This window comes from Rhea pennata, chromosome 25, assembly GCF_028389875.1.
Source record: "Rhea pennata isolate bPtePen1 chromosome 25, bPtePen1.pri, whole genome shotgun sequence".
Taxonomy (NCBI): Eukaryota; Metazoa; Chordata; class Aves; order Rheiformes; family Rheidae; genus Rhea; species Rhea pennata.
The window spans coordinates 6,414,243-6,429,258 of record NC_084687.1 but is presented as its reverse complement, the minus strand read 5'-3'; the positions used below and the strand labels follow the sequence as shown (position 1 = coordinate 6,429,258).

The 15,016-nt window shown below is 47.9% G+C and overlaps 1 protein-coding gene across 5 annotated transcripts in view; it reads left to right on the top strand.

Annotated features, from left to right (window-relative positions):
- PLXNA2 (plexin A2) overlaps nt 1-15,016 on the top strand; it is a 171,182-nt gene that overhangs the window by 72,851 nt on the left and 83,315 nt on the right. For all 5 annotated transcript variants that reach the window (XM_062595159.1, XM_062595161.1, XM_062595162.1 and 2 more), the window contains exon 4: nt 2,096-2,230. In XM_062595159.1, the coding sequence (XP_062451143.1) occupies nt 2,096-2,230 (135 nt within the window). The remainder of the gene's footprint in view (nt 1-2,095; nt 2,231-15,016) is intronic.

The following is a 15,016-nucleotide window of genomic DNA, read 5'->3' as shown; positions in this document are numbered from 1 at the left end:
CGTAAAGTCACATTTACACGGGTGTAACTGGAAACAGGATTTGAGCATCTGTCTTTATTTACATTTTTTCTTCCTGTAAATTCAGGACTGCTGAGTCAGATTTGGGCTGCCTGCTGAATGTATCAGAGGATCCACGTATCAGAGGATCTCTGGATCTGGCCATGAATTTTAAACTAGCTCTTCCTTTACTGAAATTCACATCTGCTGTTCTTTTTATATCTCAATAAATACAGATTAAAAGGTAAGGAAGAAAGAGAAATCCAGGAAAAAAGTCTTTACACGGCAGGAGACATCAGGGCTCTTTCAAAGCAGTGGATGCATTGGGAGGCGGTGGAGGGGAGCACACCCTTCAGTGAGTGTAAGAATATTCTCCTATTTCCAGCAGGGTTGGCGCATTTCTCAAACAAATCTTAAGACGCTTAACAAACTGTTCTCTCGACTCCTGGGGTTGTGAACCAAAGAAAACAGACATCCCTCTTAGGTGCTCTGTCCTGCCTTTTCTGAAGATTAAACTCGTCCAAAGCTGGTTCTTCAGGCCTCTGTCTCCATACAGCAGTCAGGCATAGAGTAATTGAGCAGCAAAACGGGATCCGGCAAGACAGCTCGGCATGAGACTGCAGCAGATGGCATCTTTGTGATAAGAGGTTTTTCCAGGAACCGGCAGTCCCCCGTGCTTCCCTCTCCTAGCAGGGCAGCGTGCACGTGCCGCAAAGCGCCCAGCACGCACTGTGCTTTCCTGGCCAGCACGAAACAGTATCTCTGTCGCTATGAGCCACTGGGCCATCAGTGGGCTCCATGGAGCTGCTGGCTCGCGTGACTGGTCTAATCTCCCTGCCTGACGTTTGCCAGTGTTTTCAGCTTGATGTTATGTAGACACCATGTTGCAATCAAATGGCTGTTCAAATATGTAAATCCTGGTAGGAAAGACAATGTAAATTGTTTGTTTATCCTCCCCCCCCCCTTGCACAGCTCCCAAGGCTATAAATTATTAACTTTTGGAAGAGATGATACGTTCTCAACTGCAGCAGCTCCTGGTGGTGATGGGATTTGTCGTATCTTGGGCAGGTTTTCCTGCAGGAGCAAGGAGTTGTCTTTTGGCGTGGTAGCTTTGTACGAGGAGTCCATCAAACTGAACAAGCCATATGGCCACCGTGTTAGTTATTTGCTTGCACAGCAGTATGAGCTGGACTTATCCTTGCATATTTCAAAGCAATGGGATGACAATACCGTCTCCAAATTTGCAAGCAGAGATGCTATTTTGGGGGTGTCCATGGGAGCAGGAGGAGATGATGATGATTGTTACAAACCAGTTGTTTCTTCAGATGGTGCTACTGCATGAGATTTGAGTTGGTTGTTCTTCTAAAACAAGCTGTAATAATGCTGGAAAGGGGTGATTTTCATCAATATGTGAGTACGCCAAAGAACTCAACTTCCACATACTTTTGAATAAAGAATGCATACTCAGAGTGCAGCACAGCAGTGAAAGTCTGAGGAACCACTTCAGGAAATTAGGTGTAGTTATAGGTCTGAAGTACTTGGGAATATGATCCTAAGTGTGCAGGAGTGACTAGGTTCTGGATGAGTGTGCTCAAGACATGTTGTTGCTCATCTGCTGCTCAGTGGAGGAAAATACCTGAAAAGCTTTATGAATCTCATTCTTTATCCATCTGGAAAATAAAATCTCTACTGTAATTGTCCTAGTTCTGCTGTTTGTGGAGTCTTGTGGTCTTATTTCCAGGTTTATTTGGGGGAGGATCTATAAAGTTTTCTTGCGGTCATTTTTACTCTTGGATGCCTATGATTGGTCATAGCACACTGACTGTGCATAAGCTCACCTCCCAGCAGAAAACTCTCTTGTTGCTTCTTATGGGTTGGGGAAATAATGTTAACTTCAGTGCAGAAAGAATCTTTGCTTTAGCTCTTGCGCATTCATGGCACTTGACAGCTGTCTTTGCTTCATATCTCCAAGTTGCAAAGTGCAATTTTAAATTTGATTCTTTTTCTTACCTTGTCCTCCCCCTCTTCCCACCCCCCTCCAAAAAAACTGAATTTGGCTGTTATGAAGTCACCTGTAATCTGTTTCTGCTTCTTCCAGATCCGAGCAGATGGTCCTCCCCACGGTGGAATTCAGTATGAAATGGTCACAGTCTTCAAGGACGGGAGCCCTATCCTTCGAGACATGGCCTTCTCCATTGAGCAGAAGTATCTATATGTCATGTCGGAACGACAGGTAAGACGTTCTTCTGCACCTCTGTGGCTGCAACTTCCTTCCGTGTGGAGGATGGAGTCAGTGCACATAGAGCTGAGGCTGTCTGTTGAGCTCCACAGTGCAGGGATCAATACGGGTAGGTAGAATATTGGAAGAAGTTTAGTTTTATCTGCCTCTGAGCAGAGACTATCGTCTGTGCATAGGGGAGAAAGAGTTGTCTCAACTTACTGTTTGCAAGTATTAGAAACAGAATGGAGCTACCGTGAGGGAAATGTCATTCAAGGATTTGAACCTTCACTGATTAGGAAAGATGTCCTGAACCACAAGCATGACCGAGCCATCCTCTACACTGAGTTTGGCAGGCTGCAATATTGCATTTGTTTGAGCATTCTTTATGATGTATGTATGTATGTATGTATTTATTTGCGAATATATTTAAGCGTATCTTTATGTAGATACAGAGAGGGAGCCCATACCTGAGACGCTGCCTCCCGGACTGTGTCAGCATTTCAGAGACTCCTCGCTATTTACTGTCCATGCAGCCCTTCCTCTGAACCTGTTTATGAGCACGATAAACTGCTGCTTTGCAATGAAGGGCCACACTGTACAAAGCAAAACCAAATGATTGTGATGGAAATTTATGGCCAGCAGTCCACGGAGTCTGTTGCCTACGGGAGCACCATGTAAATAATGCAGGACCTCAGCTCTAACAGATCTGGGATCTTCCATTCGTCTCTGAAATGAGAAAATGCAGGAAGTCCCAAACATTAAGCTAGACTTCTGGGTTCACTGACTCAAAGCATTTTAGTGGCTATTACTCATGACTGTGTAATTCAGATTAATAGAGCTGATGCCTTGTGGGTGAAGGGGACAGGAGAAGGGTTACATCTGAAGATATCATCAAATTGCTCAGTATTGAGTTAACCCTTTGCTTACTAAGAGCTTTCTACATCTGCTAGTAGATAAATCTCTATCTTCCCTCCCACCTGCTCCAAGAGAGATGCTGCAGAGAGGTATCGGGATGAAGCACTCTAGGATCTGCTGATAGACAGTAGAGACCAGGCAGGTACTAAACAATTCTAGTTGCACTGCAGAGTTGATAGTTCCTTCCAAACCTAGCAAAACTGTTTGCTAACCTGTATCAAAGCAAAAAAACTAGCAAATACCTACCCTGGTTATAAAGTTATTTAAAACCAGCGAATAAAGACATTAGAAAAGGTGTGAACAGACTAACGGAATGAATCCCTATGGTTAAAGAAGAGATTTTATGCTTGTTATGGCAATTTAGTGATAGACACTGCCATGAACAGCCATAAATTTAGGATCCCATCCCAGCATGGACTTGGTTTAGACAGTAGATAAGAGGATCTCTGCAAACTTCTGAAATAAAAGGGTTTCATTAAAATGTTAATGTCATGGTGATTTTCACAGGCAGCCTTAGTATCTCTCATCTGCTCATGTGCATACCAGGGACAAAACAACCAAAGCGGATGTGAAACGGTTTTTTAGCAAAATCCAGTGGGGATGCCTTCAACTCATCTTTTATGAGGCGAGAGAGTCTTAATATTCATCAAAGTGCTAATTTGCTTAATTGTGAAACAAAATGATGTGAACAGAATTAGCAAATAATGCAATATTCCTGGAATGTTAATTCCATTTCAAGCTATGGATCAGGTGAAGTACTCGCTCTTTGGGTGAGACTCTGGAAGCGAAGCCTTCTCTTGCTGTCTGTGGTTACTTACTGGACTTACTTTAGGGCTTACCCTTCTTGCCCTTGTGAAGATAATGCGCTTTGGATCCAGAAGTCCTGGGATTTGTTAGCTTCTGTGATCCTTGCTGCCCTAATCCTGGCGATGTGATAATTCAGCAAAATAGAGGGAAGAATATATATTTATTTCCTCCCAAATGCTTTATGTTAAAGGTGCCTGATGATTTAGAAGTGGTCAGTACCAAGAAAAGGAGAAAGGTCCACCAATTTCACAGGTCTGAGGCTGTAAATATTAGGAAGTGCCCTTGAAAGTACTGAAAATAAACAGTAAAAATGTCTGCAGATGACTTGAAATCTAGAAGAAAATGAAATTCTGCCCACAGCAAAGTGACATAGACAGTAGCTTTTCTTAAAGTTGATCTGTCGCATATTAACGTGGTGGGAGGTGGTTGTCTAGAGCCTGTGATGCTGTTAAGTACCTGCTGAGAAGGGGATAGCGTGCACGCCTGTGCTGAAGCTCACCTCTCTGAAAATGCAGGCGTTGCGGGGCTCGAGAAGGAGCCACGTGCTCCCCTAGCACTGACCAGGAGCGGATCTTCTCGTGCTTCTTGTGTTGCCGTGAGGCCAGGCGAGAACCAGCGGGCCAGAAGCCATGTTCCTCATTGGGCTGTGATGGTGCACAGTAAACAGCGTTGATGTATAGATGCTTCCCAGCAAAAACTTGATGTATCATTTCTGTCTCAAATCTAGGATCAGCTTTATGCTGAAATGAGTTAGGGAAAGTAATTGCTTCATCCTAAAATCTGGCGTTCTGGTTAGGCGTCCGCTCCTTCCACGCTCGCGCTGGCGCCCATCCCAGCCTGTCTGTGCTTTGCTCCAATTTATGTGCAGTTCTTTTGAGCTCTCCATGAGCCTTTCATGTTTCATTGCCAACTTCTTCCAGAGCAGAATATTTGACATTTGATTTCACTCCCACAAAGCACAGAAGCAACAGTTGCACAACCCAGTTCAGGGGAGAGGAGGAAAAAGAAACTTTGCTTCCAGCCACTTACTCTGAGCTATTTAACCACATGATTTAAGAGTGCTTATTAGGAGCTTTTACGGGCTCTCTTCCCACAGCACCTGGTTTCAAATAGCTCTTATGGCCAAAGAGAAATGACTCCGACCCTGTTTAAAGCAGAGGTTCATCTTGCAGCATTGCTCTAGCAAACAGACACCATTTCTGCCCCCAAGCTGAATAGTGTGAGATGCCACTGAGATGGAGACATGTTGCATTAGCTGCGCGGTGCGGGACGCCGGGGCAGGAATAACAGCAGCGGCTGCCGGTGGGGACCGGGAGGCGTTGGCAGAGTTACACGACGCCCTGGGACTGAAATAGCAGTAGGTGCCTCAGGTCAGCGGTGAGAAGCTCCGGCACGTTTGGAAGCAAGGGAGCTCGCACGAGGACTGTGCTCGCTCTGCGCTCAGCGTGAGCTGCCACTTACTTTTCACAGGCAGACAAATGCAATTAACAGTTTCTATTAAAAAAATATATAATATTAATCAGGATGCTTAGTGTTGCTGCCACAATGGACTTGTCTGCTGGCTTCGCTGACCTCTGCCAAAAACGGTGAGGCAGAAGGATGCCCCTTGCGCGTGGGCAGGTGCGCGCCCGAGGGGGCTGCAGCGATTAAGCCGCAGCCGAGGGGTTAATATCAGTGCAGAAGAAAAACAGTGACAAAAGTCTTGGGGCCACCGTGAGCCCCCAGATTAAGGACGTTCTCGTTCTAATGGCAAATCTGTCGTGAAACCCACATCAACAACCTCTGCAGGTGCAGCAAAGCTTCTGAGATCTCTTGCAAGACTGAAGCTTACAGGAAAAAAATGCTGGTTATAGTCAGATAAAGTGGCTTTATAATAATTCAGTCCTGAAGCATTAATTGTCTGTGCGTCAGGAAGACTGTAGCTTTTTTTAATGTATGAAGGCTCCGTGCATTTCAATTATATAAGCCCTGTAGGACAGGAGCAATTTTATGACTCCGAGGCTGTAACCCCTTTTTAGTCAATATATCTGCCGTCTGTACGAGTTCAAGTTGTAGCACCGCTTTCACAGGCGGCAGTCTTGATTTTGCTCCCACTGGCACCTTCAGCAATCGAGAGTTATCTCTGCTAGAACTGGTGGGCATGCTTCAGCGGGGGTTATATAAGCATCAGAGGAATTGGGGCCAAAGATTTTTACAGCTCTTGATAGAAGAACGAATTTTGCTATTTTTAGTCCTGGAGCGAGCAGAGGTCCAATCCAAAACCACGGTAGGCATCGGGGTGGAATTGCCTTCCAAATCTTAAGATTTCGCCATCTAATCAAGGGCTATAAATAAGAGATTTAAAACAGTGTGATCAAAATACCACAGGCTTTGTTGGAAAAGGAGTATTTCTGCACTAGTCAAGAGAAACACGGTCTAACAGGTCTTTTCCCTCCCTGAATTTCGTCAGAGCTGCAAACCCGGACAGCGGAGCCTGCTAGCGGTAGCGGGGCCGCGGGGCTTCGGGCGCAGCGCACGCCAGCGCCGAGGGGCCGTGGCTCCGAGCGCGCTGCTGCTCCCGAGCTCGTCCCCGCTCCCACAGGTGCGTGGCGCTGCCCCGCGGGCTGGCTCCGTCCCGCTTTTCCCCCTCCCTTCTCCGTATCTGTTGCTTTAGGTAAAGAAACTGTATTTTTATCTGCTCTGTTAGCAGTGAAATATTTGCTCAGCGATGCCCCATGTCAGGAGCTGGAGATCCACGGGGTCCCTGAGGACAATTTGTTGCACGGCTCCCTGTGCTGTAACCCCGAGGTGCCTAAGTCCCGTGCAAGCTGCTTTGCTTTGGGCTACGTTTTCTGGATGCTGGTTCAGAGGGAGCCAGGCAGAGGCTGCCCAGGTGATTTAAAAGAGGCTGGAGTTGGAGTGAGGGCTGCAAAAAACAAAGTCCATCAGTTCTGAGGGAGCAAGGCTGTAAATACTGACAGTGTCCTGAAAAGAACCAAGAAAACATGATAAAAAATTCATGAGGTGTGGATAAAAGGGTCTGGAGCCATCAGGAGGGGAAAAAAGGTAATTAAATTTTTAACTAAATTATCTGCTAGTTGAACAGCCAGTTAACTGGACATAATCTTAGTAAAGTTGGAAGCAGTGACACGGGGCAAGCAGCTTAGCTGAATTCCTGCAGCGATGCCCCAAATCCCGGGCCCGCTCCGTGGCAGATACACCGTCCTCTGCCTGAAACTCAGGAGCTGATTGTGTTTTTTGGGGGGTTTTTTGTTTTTGTTTTTTTTTTCATTTTCCTCCCTGTAGTCAATTAGGAGTAATTAAGAAATTCAGCTAAAAAGTAGTCTGAGGTCATTACCAATACCTGCCTGACAAGAGGAATGTGTTAATTAACGTTAATTGACCGAGAGGCCCTGGCCCCGCCGGGTGGGATGCTCGCAGCCCCCTTGCCCTGCCCTGCCCTGCCCGCGGTCAGCCTGTCGCACGTGCCCAGCGCTGGGCTTTATTCCTCCGTGTCTGGGGCGGCTCCCGGACATCGGACATCCCCGTGGCCCTGGTCTGCCGAGGGGCCACACAAAACGTTCAGGGATGCAGAGGTAAGTGCAGAGGTCTTTGAATTGACGCGTGCTTAAGAAGCAACCTTCTATGGAAGAAGTAGTAAAAATATGCCCCAATGCAAAAATTAAGCATCAGGGGGTCAGTGAGTTTGTTTAGCTAAATGAGACGTATTTTAGACATTGCTCATACGGTTCTTGCTTTTATGTGCGTGCTAGGTTTGCTCTCAGGGTTTGTTTTGCTTTGTTTTTCTTCATATTAATCTATTTTTTCCCCTGCCAGTTGCAGCCACAGGGTTCCCCTGTATTTATTTCAGCATTTTCTCCCCTTTCTGATGCTTCCTGTTCTACAGACCTATTGTTTAATTTTCAAGCAGGCAACTGCAGTCCTGAAGTGTTTCCAGAGTTTATATATATATCACACACACACACACTCCCTCCTGCTCAGAGCACCAGTGCATAAGAAGTTGATGGGGAACAAGTGACAACTCTTCAGTAGCTTTGGGAAGGTGTCGAGTCATTGAAGATTTCGGTTTCTGCACGGCCGCGGGGCTTCGGCAGCGTGGGGCTGAGGGCTGACCAGCAGGCAAAGCATTAGGACAACCGCTCCATGTGTTTGAAAAGCAGCCTCGTGTCTCTGGTGCGTCTCTGTTGGTGGTAATGCTCTCGGCCGAGTTTGAGCGACGCAGGGAACGCTGCTGAGGCATTAGGCAATTTTTTCCCCTCCGTTCGACTCGGGTTATTTTCATTAGCTGTAATGAGCCTTTCATCATTTTCTTTCTTTCTGTGCTTGTCCTGCAAAGCCTTTCTCCTCGTGGCTCTGCTGTTGCCTTGCGTGGCCTGCAGTGGTATGCTGCCGAGGGGGGGCTTGGCACATCCGTCCTGTAAAGCAGGGGTATCGGCTTCCTTGCAGTGAGACAGACACGGGTGTGATCCCGTGCGGTGAAGACGACGCGTGCAGACCGGGTGGCACTTGCCCCAGGCAGCTCTCCGTGGCTGCTCGAAGTCCATCCCTGCTTTTCCTATCCTGGCCCTTCTCCTGCAGCGAGGATGATTTGGGCAAGGCAGGGACATATTTACTTGTGGATACTTGTCCGGTCATGTCTCAGTCGTGATGAGGAATTTGAGGGATTGGGTCTGCAGGGCTGTCGTGGCATCTGGAACGGGACCTGCTTCCAGCAGGAGCTCTGCGAGACTGGAGGGCCAGAGCTGCCCAGCGCCCTCTGGGCTGGGTCGCTGCAGGGGGGAACTCTGCAAGTGGCGAATTATGGTTGGAAATCTTCTGTGCTCTAAAGAGGGCTGCTGGGTTTGCAAGCTTGGACGGACAGACAGAGGCAGGTCTCTCATCTGTGCTTCGCTGTGTAATAAGAGTAATGACAGAAATGTATTCCCAAGACAGGTAATTACTCGGAGGAGAAATCTGAAATTTCACACTGCCCATTTCAGAAAGTGCTCAGCTATGAAATTTAAAAGAAAACCTCAGATTCCTCTTCCTTCAGCAGAGCTTTTTTCACTCTTTCTTCTCCCCCTTCCTAGGCCGCCGTAATAGTCAGTCTTCTCAGCAAATGAGTTTGGCGGGTATTCAGCCGGCGAGGAGGGGAATTGTTCGCACCGGGTGCGAGCAGAAAAGAAACATAACTCACAATATGGTGAGGGGAGCTCTGAAATTGCACAAATTATTCTATTTTATACTTTAATTAGTTTGAATTAGCAATGGGAATAGATGCATAAAATGATCCAGTGAAGGGTGAAATGGAAAAAGGGATATGGTGTAGAGTGTCACTTTATTATTATGAAGTTTGCAGGAAGTAAGCAGAGATGATGTGCGGGCGCTTGCCCAGCTGAGCCTTTTCCCGCTGAGCTCAGACCTGAGGACTGGGCGGGGAAGGGTGGCGGGCTGTCTCCCGGGCTCCCGCTCTGCCCGTGCCGGCTCCTTCACGGCCCCTTCCCGCTGGTGGGGGGCAGCTCCTGGCCCAGCCGTCCTTCCTGGCTCTTCCTTGAACCTCAGTGGCAGCACTGGGCCGACTCCCATGGCTCGGAGGGACAGAAGGACTTCAGGTCCGTCCTGAATCTTAACCTAAACATCCTACGTCGTCTTCATTCCTCCCCTCAGGATACTGGAAAGTTCTGCAAAATCAGATTGGCTGAGTTTCAACTTCCAGTATCCGTTTTATTGGTTTCAATCCAGATCAGATGGGGGGAATATAGCTATAAACATAGTTTCCTGCAGTAATTTTGAAATGAACAGTGCTTAAAAAAAACCAGTCTGAATTCACTATCTCAGTAGGATCTTTGGGTCCTGCTACAGAAGGAAACTCTGGAAGGAGATGCAATCTCCCCGTGGAGATTCTTGCCCAAAATGCGTTAGGTATTTTTGCTTTTGCTGGCTGGTACGTTGCAGGCGCCTTTGAAATGTGTGTGCCTCTTGCAGGAAGGCATTAAACGATATAACCGCGCTTCACCCTCGTGGGCTCAGAGCTGAGCTCTAGGCGATGCCGTGCCCCTTGCCTGCTGGTGAGTGTCCCGAGATCGGCGCTGCCGACGGGTGGGTTTCGTGTGCATCCCCTCTGCGCAGGGGTGCTGAGAATTGCTGTAGGTGCCTGGGGGACTGCGAGGGGGGAATGCAGCAGTGAGCGAAAGCACAGGCATCTCTAGCCGCAAAATACAACTGAATTTCAAAGTAAGAGTTTTTAACGTTGGCAGTTTGATTTCGCACTCCCTCGGCGTGCGTTGCCCTGCCGTGAGCGTGTTCGGCCTCGAGGGCCGGATGGCCCCGTCCCGCCGGCGCTGCGTTAACACGAGCGAGCGGGCAGCATTAAAACCAGATTCCCACAAACTGTCTGAAAAGTTCGGAAACGTTCGGGGAAAAGTTTCAGCAGATGCCGGGCAGGTTGAACGTGACGGATGTGCCGCAGGGGAGGTGGCTGTGCTGGTGTTTCGAGCTGGGACAGCGCGTGTGTCCGGAGGAAGGTGCCGAGGCTTCCTTGGAGGCTCCGGAGAGCAGGTCGCCGAGCCCCGCCAGAGCCGCCTGATAGCGCTGGCAGTTCTGGCCCGTGCTGGTGAGGGAAAGTGGCTCCGTTAATAATCTTGTATTTATTTTAGCAGCGCGCAGGAATGTGCCAGGCAGACTAAACACCGCGGCTGGCCCGGGGGCCTCCAGCCTCCGAGCTCTGCAGCAGCCGCGCTGGGACGAACCCGGCGCCCGTCAGAGCTGGAGGGAGAAATAAACTGTGGGATCCTGAGCGTTTCCCTGGGGAGGAAAAACCAGCTCGTTTGTGAAGTGACCAAGCTCAAAGCGTCCCTCGTGCCGGGAGGCGGCTGCTTTCCCCCTCCCTTTCTCCTCGCCTGCCCAGTGACTTATCCCAGCTGCAGCAAACGACACCCAAGTGTCGGAACGTTTTGCTGCCCGCTAACGGGTTTATCTTCCCCAAAGCCCTGTGTGCTACAGGAGCAATATCACTTTGTAGATGAGAAACTGAAGCATAGAGGCACTAAGTGACCTGTCCTAAGTCACACAGGAAATCTATAGCACAGGAGGAGATTGAACTGAAACCTCCCCGATCCTTGGTCCCATAACAAGGGACCGTTCTTCGCTTCATCGCTAGTAAGCTCCATGATCCGTAGTGGCAGGGAGCTAATACAGGAGGGGAAGGCGCAGGCTGCGGTTTGCAGTGGGAAATGCTTTCCAAAGTGTTTGTCGGGGTGAGCGTCGCCTTCCAGCAGCAATCAGTTGCACAGTGACCATTAGTAAACGGACCTCTAAGAAAATCTTCATAAACAGGTGATGTCAGAGCACAAAATCCCTTTGAAAGCATTTAACCTTGTCGGGTGAGCCCCAAAGTGCATGGCACGATGGGGCAGGGCTCCTCGAGCGCGAGGCCGCTGGTGGAGAACAGCGCGCTGCACAGCTGGCCGGGTCCTCCGGAGCCACAGGCGCTTGTTCCCTTCCCTGTGAAACATCTGGAAGTGGCCGTAGCCAGCGGCATGTTATCAGGCTTGACTGAGCAGTAGTCTGATCCATCATGGCAGCCCTAGTGTTTCAGCTGAGATTTCATATGCATCGTTGGTGCCAAGTTACGGCTTTGAATATTAATATATTCTGTGTTTTCTTTGTGTCCCGGCTGGGACCCTTTTTTCCTCCAAACCTCCTTGAACTTTGGCAGAGCCTATAACCAAACAACTGCTAGTTCTGAAGGCAAAAACAAAGCTCAAGTGTGAATTTGCTGTTTCTGACCTAATGCGTCTGTTATGTAGAGCATCTCTGTAGCTCTGTGATTCCAAAGTGCAAGCAAACAGTGCACTTGTTTTTAGACACTCATTGATTGTATAGACAAAACATGACAGTATATTTTTGTGCCTAACACTAACTTGAGTATGGCCTCCACCAGTAGGTTTCTGCCGTATTTGTAAAGGATAAAAATTGTTCAGGGAGACAGGGCCACTCTCTAAAATCCAGTCTTCCTGCCATGACTGCTCACCTTTCTCTGTTACACCAAAATGAGAATTTTTAATTTAAGAGCTGGCAGGAAAATATTATGCTTCAGATTATCTTAATACTCCAGGGATTGCAGCCCAAAGGGCTGCTCTGTTGTGGAGGAGTTGGCGCGGACATTTTAGAGCATGCTAGAAGCTGGCATGAAAATAAATGCTGCTTTACTCAGTCTTCAAATAGAGCAAAATACTGTTTCATATCTGTACCACCAAAGTCAGGGCAGTCATCTGTGTCTCAGTGAAGGAGGAGGAAGGCTTTAAGGCGGTACAGTAAGTCCAGCATGCTCGTCGAACATCTGGTTTGGTTTATGTGAGTATTAAGAGGTGATGAGCGCTGTTCTGAAGTTCTGCCACCAGAAACGATGACACATTCCCTCCTTCTCTCTTTGGCACTACTCTGGAGTTTGTCTATCCAGTTTCTCTTGCAAACGCATATTTATCTGCTCTGTGCCCTTATGGCTGTTGAATTAGCATTCATGTTTCCTTTCAAATAGAAATCAAGCTGAGCGTTCAGAAGACTGGAGTGACTTGCATTGCTAGCACGTCACGTGAGCAGGATGGTGCCTGCTGTTCCCTTGCATGTAGCACCAAAAGACCTAGAGGAGACCAAACTAGGGTTTCAGGATATCTAAGATGCTTTCAAACTAATTCACTTAAAAGAAGCATTTGGAATTGCATGCCAACAGTGGAGAAATGTGAAGATTTGATAATCCAGAGAGGTCCAGAAACATGACCCAGGCATAGAAGGCTTCTTAGCAGCTGAGATAGGTGGAAGTGCTGGAGGCTGTGTGTCGTGCGAACTTCGGACTCTCAACGGCACAGATGACTGGTGGAGGCAAGGGCAATCCTTCTGCTCTTAGCGATGCACCTAATGCTTCTGGTGAGTGGTGCAGCACTTCGGACTCCGGAGAGCTACAGTGATGCAAATAAAGGAAAAGTGACAATACAAAATGGCCAAAGTCAACTGGCATTTGAGGTAGCAATTTGGTGCAAAGGCTTGCAGTCTGCCTTTGCTGCTGTCAGCTGCTTCTCCCTGCCAAGTGTCTGGGAAAACGGCACGTTTTGCAGCATGCCTCAAGCTTAACAGATTCCATCACTGGTTGCCCCAGCTGCATGGAAAAAGTGCCACACGCGTGTGAGCATCTCTTACCTAACACCCCAATATGGGTGATATCTAGCAGCATAGTTAATGGATGATATTTTCATTGTTTCCTTCTAACAAGCCCCGGTTGCAGGCTTTTTCCCATTCCTTTAAGAAGTGACTCATAGGCAGGCAACTGTCAGCATCTTGGGTGCTATTAATATCTCCATAGGAACATGATGATAAGGTTTTTTTCTTTTTTGGTTTTTGTTTCTTTTGGGAGAGAAATTGGAGGGGAGGATGGGTGTTAAAAGGAACTCCTCGCCGGGTGGCCAGGCCTGTGTGCGAGCAAGGAGACGTTCCTACCCGCAGAGAGAATGTGCTCAAATCCTTCCATGTAAAAAGAGCTGACCACGTTGGAATATCGTTCCTGGAGACAGGGGGCCAGAAACAGCGTTTTCCTGACTGCAGGAGGAGTGTGCCAGCTCTGGTTATTATCCAAAGATGGCCAGTTTTTTTCCATTTTAGGTCTATGCTCTTAAAAATGCTTGGCCCAGCTGGTGGCCTGGGAAGAAGCTCAATTCCTACCATCTTATCCAAGCAGGATACTGGAGGGGTTGTTGAATTTCTGGAAAAAGTAGCAGTGTGGTATCAGGGTGTCTGGGTTTTAGCCTTTGTATGGGTTGGCTCCAGCAGAGAATACGACGTTCCAGAAAATCTGCACCACAGTCCAATTTAATACACTGGTCCCATCCTGTGATTTGGGGAGGAATCAGAGGACCTCAGCACTGAACAGAAGCAGTGCAGTGTTCCTGAGCCCAGGCTCCACACCGCTGGAAGGAAAGGTGAGAATGTCATTTCGATCCCAGCTGGCAATTTCAGATCCTTTCTTAATGGACTGAATGTGGTCCCCATAACTATAAATTTTCCTGGCTTGGGTCAGTTGAAATTGGAGACTTAATGCTATAGAAGGGCAGGTTTTTATTTTATTTTTTCACTCTGTGTAATCATATTGATGGTAGCAGTGTAACAGTCTTGAATTATGGGTGACCAGAGAGAAAGAAGGCATCTCCTTAGCTCCCTGTTGTTATTGTCTCTGGGTGCAGAGCAAAATGTGTAGGCTCCAGGCTAGATTGTGTAAATCTCGTTAGAAAGCCATTCCCAGCTAATGAAACCCTGGGAGAGAGGGATTTGGCTTCCCAGCCTTCAGCCCTATAGCAAAGGCTGGAATAAATCCATCTTCAGTTATGTGTAGGCTGTTCTGCCCTCTCCCCCACTGCACATCTGTATTTATCAGTGAAGTTGGATACTGTCATTGCTTCTAGAGATCAGCCTCAGGTCAGTAATTTGTTGCCTCTGCACCTGAGTGATTTCAAGTGCAATTACCTTCTCTTTAAAAAAAATAAATAAAAACTAGTGTGCGAAGAAATCTCACCTGGTCTTGAACCCTTACATGGAAACAGCAAACAGACATGTAAATAATTATACCTCCCCCACTGTGCGCCTGCTCCGCAGCTTGCTTGGCAATATGGATTAATTCAAGAGACCGGAGCTGTTAAGGAAAGCTGTTGAAATGAAGCGCCTGAGATAAATGCATCTCATCTCTAGCTGTTTGTGGCGGCTGAGAAGGTGCCTGCCAGAGCCACAGATCCCACTTGGGTCCTGTCTGTTCGGCTGCAACCGCGTTGCTCTAAGTGCTGGTTTACCAGCTCCTACTAGGTGAAATACGAGCGTCTTTGTCCTCCTTTGCTTGATGGCCATTATGCTGCTCGCTGAAGTAGGTGCATCCATTGTATCATTGGCCTTACTGATATAAAGATGTAGTAGGTGCCCATTAAAGCCACAATCTTTGGCTTCCACGTCCGCAACACATGCGTAGACATGCTCCTTCTCTGCAGGCCGTAGGGACAGCTTGGAGCCTCCAGTGCTGATATCTAGGGGCACACTGCCATCCTGGTACCTGCCGAGAAG